The sequence below is a fragment of the Olea europaea genome, chromosome 7, assembly GCF_002742605.1.
Source record: "Olea europaea var. sylvestris chromosome 7, O_europaea_v1, whole genome shotgun sequence".
Lineage (NCBI taxonomy): Eukaryota > Viridiplantae > Streptophyta > Magnoliopsida > Lamiales > Oleaceae > Olea > Olea europaea.
Window position 1 is genome coordinate 22813788 of NC_036243.1, and position 7567 is coordinate 22821354.

At 37.0% G+C, this 7567-nt stretch overlaps 1 protein-coding gene across 1 annotated transcript; it reads left to right on the forward strand.

Annotated features, from left to right (window-relative positions):
- Window positions 1–3711: 3711 nt before the first annotated feature.
- Window positions 3712–6579, forward strand: LOC111398074. The gene is made up of 4 exons (XM_023025028.1): window positions 3712–3779; window positions 3832–3986; window positions 5734–5783; window positions 6331–6579. The coding sequence occupies exons 1-4, from the start codon at window positions 3712–3714 to the stop codon at window positions 6400–6402; spliced, it is 345 nt and encodes a 114-aa protein (XP_022880796.1). The 3' UTR covers window positions 6403–6579.
- The last annotated feature ends 988 nt before the right edge of the window (window positions 6580–7567 follow it).

The window sequence follows — 7567 nt, forward strand, 5'->3', positions numbered from 1 at the left end:
CGAGGACTTAGAGTCGGGCTCGACAATAGTGAGAAGTGAGGAAAAGACATCTCGCGAAGCGAGGGATGAACATCTGACGAAATGTCGAACTATCGGAGTTTTATAAGCTGATCTCAGGTGGACGAGGGCTTAAAGCTAAGCTCGACGATAGCGAAGCGAGGAAAAGACATCTCACGAAGCCATGAATAAATATCTAGCGAACTGTCGAACTATCGGAGTCAAAGTGGCTTGCCTCAGAATGAGGAGGACTTAGAGCCAAGCTCAACGATAGTGAGGCGAGGAATAGTCTCGCTGAGCCAGAGATAAGCATCTGGCGAAGCGAGGAATAGACATCCCGTATATAACTGTCGAACTATCGGAGTCTTAGTGGCTTGCCTCGGAATGACGAGGACTTAGAGCCAAGCTCAGCGATAGTGAGGCAAGGAATAATCTCGCTAAGCCAGGGATAAGCATCTGGCGAAGCGGGGAATAGATATCCCGCATATAACTGTCGAACTATCGGAGTCTTAGTGGCTTGCCTCGGAATGGAGAGGACTTAGAGCCAAGCTCAACGATAGTGAGGCGAGGTATAGTCTTGCTGAGCCAAGGTTAAGCATCTGGCGAATTATCGAACTCTCGAAGACGTATAAGGCTGGCCTCGGATAGACGAGGACTTAGAGCTAGGCTCGACGATAATGAGGCGGGGAATAAGCATCCCGCGAAGCCAGGGATAAACATCTGGTAAAATGTCGAACGATCGGAGTCTTATAAGCTGGCCTCGGATAAACGAGGACTTAGAGCTAGGCTCGACGATAATGAGGCGGGGAATAAGCATCCTGCGAATAGGTCAGGAAATGCCCCTTTTGCAAGGGCGAACACATCTGACAATTTGCCTCGTCCTTTATTTAAGGAATGAGGACTAATAAAATTCTGTCTTGTATAATAAGAAATCTATGAGCTGGGACTCATCTTCAATAAATAAAGAATTCACAAGCTAGCCTTGATGTGTGAGGGCTCGTCCTTAATAAATAAGGAAACTATATCCTGCTAAACCATGCTCCAATCCTAATGGAAGTAAGTGGTCTGTTGAAGATTTTAAGAAAAACCCATGTCTAATTGGTGACCTCGAACTAATATATTTCCAAGCATTAATTCTACATTTTATTGCCCTTGTTTGATTGCGGGTAGAATTTTCGTGTGATGGCAGTTTCAAAATTTGTAGGTAAAAAACAGCTTATAGTCATATTGCTATGAACGACTAGTGCACTTAGCTTCGGCCAATTTTCTCTTTTCATACAAGATGCCATTAACATGGGCCACTAGAGGAGAGTAATTATTGAATTAAAGTAATTAACATGGGCACCAAAATTTACCTCATGGATCTGCCCAGGTTAATGGTAGAGGCTGAAGTGGAAGAACCCAAAAGAATTGAAGCCTGGAAGAGCCGAAGTGTCCACCAAGCTCAAATGCTTTAGTATAATAGGAAGAGTTGTGGACCAAGAGAAAATAAATTTTTGAGTCCAGTATTAGTATGGTCCAATAAATTCTAGAGGCCCAATTATTTGTACCCATTACTGAATCTCGATTAGAGATTTCCAAGGCCTTTTGCTTTGTCAACAATTGGGCCAAATTCAGAAATTAATATACAGCTATTTAATTGGACAATTCAGCCCAACAAGAGGACAGCAAGCTGCACGTGAAGTATCTGAAATTTGATGGAAATTTGACTGCAAAAACCTACCCATCTATGCTAGCAAAAGTCTTGAAAAATCTGAGATTGAGAGCTCGTTTTGCACGCCACCATCACTGTCACATTCAATGCTAATCTAAGGGACAAAATAGAAGAGGAGATCGGAGACCACCCATCATCTACGACTTCAACGGTCTTGGCCGGAAGTGACAAAATGCAAGGCTGCCAATGCTTCATTTTCTACCATCTATTGCCATGGCAGTGGAGAAAATGGTTGTAGTTTTTGGTGCTTAAATCAATGGTTTGGACTGCTGTAGAAACATTTAGTTGCCGGAATTAGTCGTCTAACCGTGGTTTTATTTTCTTTTTGCAATAGGGTGAAGTCTTGACTGTTTGTTGGTGTCTTTCTTCTTGTTAGTGGCTTCAATTTATGAGTAAAAGATTCCCCTTTTTGTTGGAAAATATCCGGTAGATTTATTGCTTTCATTTAGGTCGTTTTTTTTGTCTTGTTTGCCACTGGTGCAAGTTTATTAGATAAATGGCCACTTCTTTCCTTCCCCTTTCTTTTTCATTGTGGTTGCTTTGTGGTTCACTTGCTGCTACCTTCATTTTTGCCGGAAAACCCAAGTTCAGACTAGCTTCCAATAGCCATTTCATGGTGGGTTTATTCAACCCCTTGGCCGGCTTTTTCCATTCATGCCTAAAGTTCCCTTTTTCAAGGGAATTTTTCAAATGGTTCGGCTGCCATTTTTTCTCTTCTCCCATTGATTATGTCTTCTGCCAGAAATAAAATTGTTTTTAGAAATGTTGTTGCCTTCTCTCTTTTGGTAGAACATTGCCACCCGAAAATATTTCAATTTCCAACGACCTTTAGGTATGTGGTATAACATGGTTAACGTAGCGTTTCTCACAGACGGCGCCAATTTGTTGACCTCCAAAATGGCTCCAACGGGTTCTCTAACCTCGCCCCTCGAAACCTACGCAAGTAACACCCCATCAAGAGGCAAAGGCGGCCAGATGAGAAGAAGGTCCGGCGACCGTTTGCACTCCGACGGTCAAGTCAACGCCGGATGGAGATAGATAGATAAAGTGCAATAGTATGGAGATGGGGGTTTGGCTAGAGAGTGTAGAACATACCTTGATTGTGTGAGTTGAATCCATATATATAAAGAAATGGATGTGAAGCGGGCCAAACGAGTTAGTGGGCCTAAGTCTGAGCCCAATACGAGGTGAGCAAAATAATAGGCACCTCGGCAAGTGCTTCAGCTAGACTTCTTAGGGCATCGGCTGCGCCTCGGTTGGCCTTGTCATAGCCTCGACTTTGGGGCCCAACACTAATGGGCCTGACTCTGGTCCAATAAGATGACCCAATATGGAGTGATAATTTATAGGCATAACAGTAGCCCCCCAAAGGAGTGCAACACGAGGACTTCCCGGGGGTCCCCCATCCTAGTACAACTCTCGCCCAAGCACGCTTAACTTCAGAGTTCTGATGGGATCCTGTGCGTTAGTGATAATTTATAGGCATAACATGTTGTATTAAGCATGTAGTGTGCAACTTGCAAAATGAATTTTTTACGGGCTTTGACAGGATAAAAAGTTATGTGCATCTAACCGAAAGCTTCATTAAATTTCAAATGGTATGATTTTTATTTTCTGACAAGTATGCCCTAATAGTTCTTACTGGATCATGAGTGGGTGCATATCTTGATGTGTCTTTTCTCAGTGAGTTTTACTGCTCCAGCACACTAGCATGTGCGGTTAGATTCTTAGCTTGGGTGAATACACTAGTTTTCTCTGTGTAGATTGGGTTACACATAAATTTATCTGCTTGCTTGTAACAAACTAAGCAAGTCTTCCCAAAGCGCATAAGAAAGTTAAATATTAAAATTATAGTGCTAATATATCCGGAGCTTTAGCAGTGTGAAGAACAATCTAGTGCTAGTTTTCTAAGCATCACACCTTTTGGGAATTTTTCATCCTTCCCTCACTTGAACTTGTGCTACTTGCTTAGCATTCATAATTTAATGCTTCTCATAGATATGGAAGCTCATGCACACTTGTTTTACCTTGTAGATCAAGAAATACAGGAGGAGGAGGTCAAATCCTCGTATGATACACAAGAAAAGATCTTAAAAATATGAAATGTGATTCATCAACCACTTTATAATTGAGAATTCTATTTGTATCACTTATTGGTGTTCAGTAAAGTTCGTTGATCATTTTTCCACACAGGTTCTTACGTTTGTTGTGCTGATTATATGGTTTTGGCGGATGCCAGTGGCTAACATATCTGAGGAACTTTTGCAACCTTTTGGTATGTGTTCTTCCCCATTATTTGTTAGGCACCTAACATCTTGTTGTTGGAAATTTACTAAAACATACATAGCGGAAATAAACAGTTTCAATTCCCACCAGGATTCATCTTTTTATTTAGATAAGAACTGCGATGAGAATTATATATTTTCTTGAATTTTGCAAACTCCTTTGCGTTTTCTTTGTTCCAGCAACTTGAATCTGCTTCCCACAACTGTCCAATTGTTCAGCTTCCAATGAAATCCACACAGAGAATAAACTGCAACTGCTAGGATTTTGCTTCTTGTGCCAACAAGAATTATGAAAACAATATGGATCTTAAACTCTAGCCATGTATTTATATAAACCCAAACGAATTTGGCCTGGTCCGGTCAAATATTTAATTAATCCATTTAATTAAATCCGGTCCGTGAATTAATTAATCCAATTAATTAATTTTGGGATATAAATAACCAATCCAATTCATTCATTCATCCAACGATTGTTAAATTAATTAATTGTCAATTTGCAATCTTCCAATTCTCTTTTGTGTGTGACCCATTAGATTCCCGTCTAACGACGTGAAATATTATTTTGATCTAATCAAAATTGATAAATTAAACACCCTTTTAATTTATCACAAATTCACATTCGCCATCCCAAATTGACATCTAACAATGTATCAGGGCAATACATGTGACGGGAAATGTCACGTGGTATGACAAAACTAAAACTATTCGTTTACCATGAAACTATAATCCTTTCGTCAATATGATCCGATCAATTACGAGATATGAAAGTGTGTCAATCTCGATTGTCGATCATATCTTTCATTTTACTATTAAGTCAATATGAGTCGAAAACTCCTTTTCGACTTATGTGTATACCTTGGCCAAGGATTTCGTTATTGACTTAATTGTACGAAATACAGATCACAATCTCTCACTGTCTAACAGCGACGAATCCTCTATTGGTCATTCACAACTTTCATATGATTCTTGACATACCCGAACGATGTCGTATTAGCGGCCCTTGGTAGAGCAACATCCAATACCGTCAAAGCATGACTGTCCTCATACAAGGCACTATGATGACCTCAAGTCATAGGACCAATTCCACTACCGAACGTTAGAGATTAACCACTGACACTCAGATAGTTATCCATGTGGAATCTCTTAGCAGGTCTCCAATATTTTGTTCTATGACAAAATATCCACGTGTTCATTTAAATGTCACCACACTTTAGCTTGTGAGATCAGTTACTTACTTCATAAGTAAGAAATGCCACACGTGATGGTCTATCTATAATAACGATATCCATATCTCGTTATTACTTACGATCAAGGATTATTCAAGATCCAATCATACGTAATTTGTATCTCACAATCACAGCTTCTTGTGATTAACAAATCACTTAAACTTGGATCTTCGCACTCTATTTTTTAATATTATTTATCACAAAATTAATTTAAATAAATAATAGATCTTGTCAAAATTAAATGCATTAAACATATTAAAAGTATTTACAACCTAAATCGATTGGATCTAGGGCATGACACTTACACTTGTGTGATTAACTTCGGTCCTGATTTCTCCCTCTGAATTCCCTTTTCCAACTACTTTGTGGTTCCTCGATTTTTACCCTAATTAACATGCCAATAAATATCTAATGGCTCCCCCACAAGCTTCAAAGTTAATCCAATATTCTGTTTCTCATTGAGGGATTGATAAGATATGTTGATTGTATTCATGGTCCAACTCTTTCACAGATAAGATGTTATCTTGGAGAGCTGGAGGAGCTCTGAAAGATCATGTTATGGTAATGCAGTTGAACTCCATAGTTTTTTGTTATTCTAATTAAGAATATAGTTTCTCTCGTAAAGGCTACCTTAAGTTTATCATGATTATGGCTTAGTAACTAGCTTGTTGTTGAACTGTACTATTAACTTTTTATTTGTGTCTCATTAAGACTGGTAGGTGTGTCCATTCTACTCGTTCCTAGAATGCTCCTTACAGTGTGTAACGAGATTAGATGTTGCATACATCTTCGTGGTTCTCTCCTGTCATTCTAAAATATCTAGAAAGTTGGATGCTTTTGCTTGTAACGATGTAGGGAAACCAGGCATACATGTTTTATGAGAAGCCGATTAGAGGATTTCCATTCACTCTTCATTTTTCTAAAAGATAATATATCTGTGAAATCATGCCCTCTTGCTGTGCACAGGGCACATTTATTACATGGTGTTAAAACATTATTTGGCTTTTAGCTTTGTTTTGTTCTTTAAAATCGTCAAATCAAATGCTGCACAATTAACCTCCCAAACAAGCCATTGGTGTTTCTTATTGCTCACTTATGTCCATTGCAGGTCGGAATCATCCCATGGTTGATGGTATCTGCCAGGGTTAATAGGTTTATCTACCGAAAAGTATTGAAGTAAAATGAGGATTTGTGGCGAAAGGAGGAGTAATTTGTTCTCTCTCAATGTTTTCCCATAATACAAATTTATCCTTATTCTTTTGTATGTAACTGTGCAAGTTAAATGTGGTCTAACCATTGGAAATGTCTTCTGCATTTTGATTTAGATGTTGGGTGATTTATTGGTATAAAAAATGAAGTTTTGGACACCCATCTGATGATCACTGTTAGTAAATACCTTGCAACTAATTGATATGGGTTTTTGGACTTTTTGGCACCTACCAAATGTGATACACAAAATTGATTATAAACTTTAATTTGATACTGTCGTGATCAATTCAATTGCAATAAGGAAATAAAGACACGGGAACACCAAAATTTATAGAAATCTGCTTAAATGTAAGATTACGTTTTCTTTCATCATTGCAGTAGTTCTATAAAATATATGGTCTAATTTTATTAATTTAGTTTTGGCCCATTAAAAAAAAATGATACGTAGCCCAATCTTTTTGTTTTATTTTTATTTTTTGGGTTTGAACCCAATTTGTTAAAATTTTATCTAATTTTAGTTAAATAATGGAGATAATATTTTACTTTTATCTCTTTTAGTTAGATTGAAATTTTAAATAATTAAGATAAAAATCAAATTTCTATTAAGATAATACTTTAATATATTTATATTTTATTTAATGCTAAAAGATAATTGAGATAATGTTTCAATTTTATTTCTTTCAATTAAAATTGAAATATTAAATCAAAAGATAATATTTTGATTTTATCTATACTTTATTTAATTTTAGAAAATATAGAGATGATGACTTTTTTATTATTTTGAATTCATTATCTTATCACATTAGCTGATATATAGTTGAGATAAAGATAAGATTTTATCACTTTTAAGATTCAAAGTTCAATTGAATTAGAACTCTCAAAGTATGATGGCCACCATAAAAATGTATCATATGTCCCATTTTCGAGTACATTCATTTCTCTGTGAAATACACATGAATACAAATATAGTATATTATTTAGAACGTGCTTCAAGAGTTGAAGTCTCAAATATTCCAATATTTTTTTTATCATTTTCAAAAGAAATGGCAAGTGTATAAGTATTTTTTTTATGGGATTATATATATGCCTACGTTAAATTTTTGGAATATTGATTATGAGGTCCTTTATATATGTTA

Excerpts from the sequence above, each read along its gene's own strand:
- LOC111398074 (XM_023025028.1), top strand. The coding sequence starts at position 3,712 with ATGGAAGCTCATGCACACTTGTTTTACCTTGTAGATCAAGAAATACAG. Across the intron at positions 3,780-3,831 it reads GAGGAGGAGGTCAAATCCTC|CTTTATAATTGAGAATTCTA; the intron begins GTATGATACACA and ends ATTCATCAACCA. Across the intron at positions 5,784-6,330 it reads CTCTGAAAGATCATGTTATG|GTCGGAATCATCCCATGGTT; the intron begins GTAATGCAGTTG and ends TGTCCATTGCAG.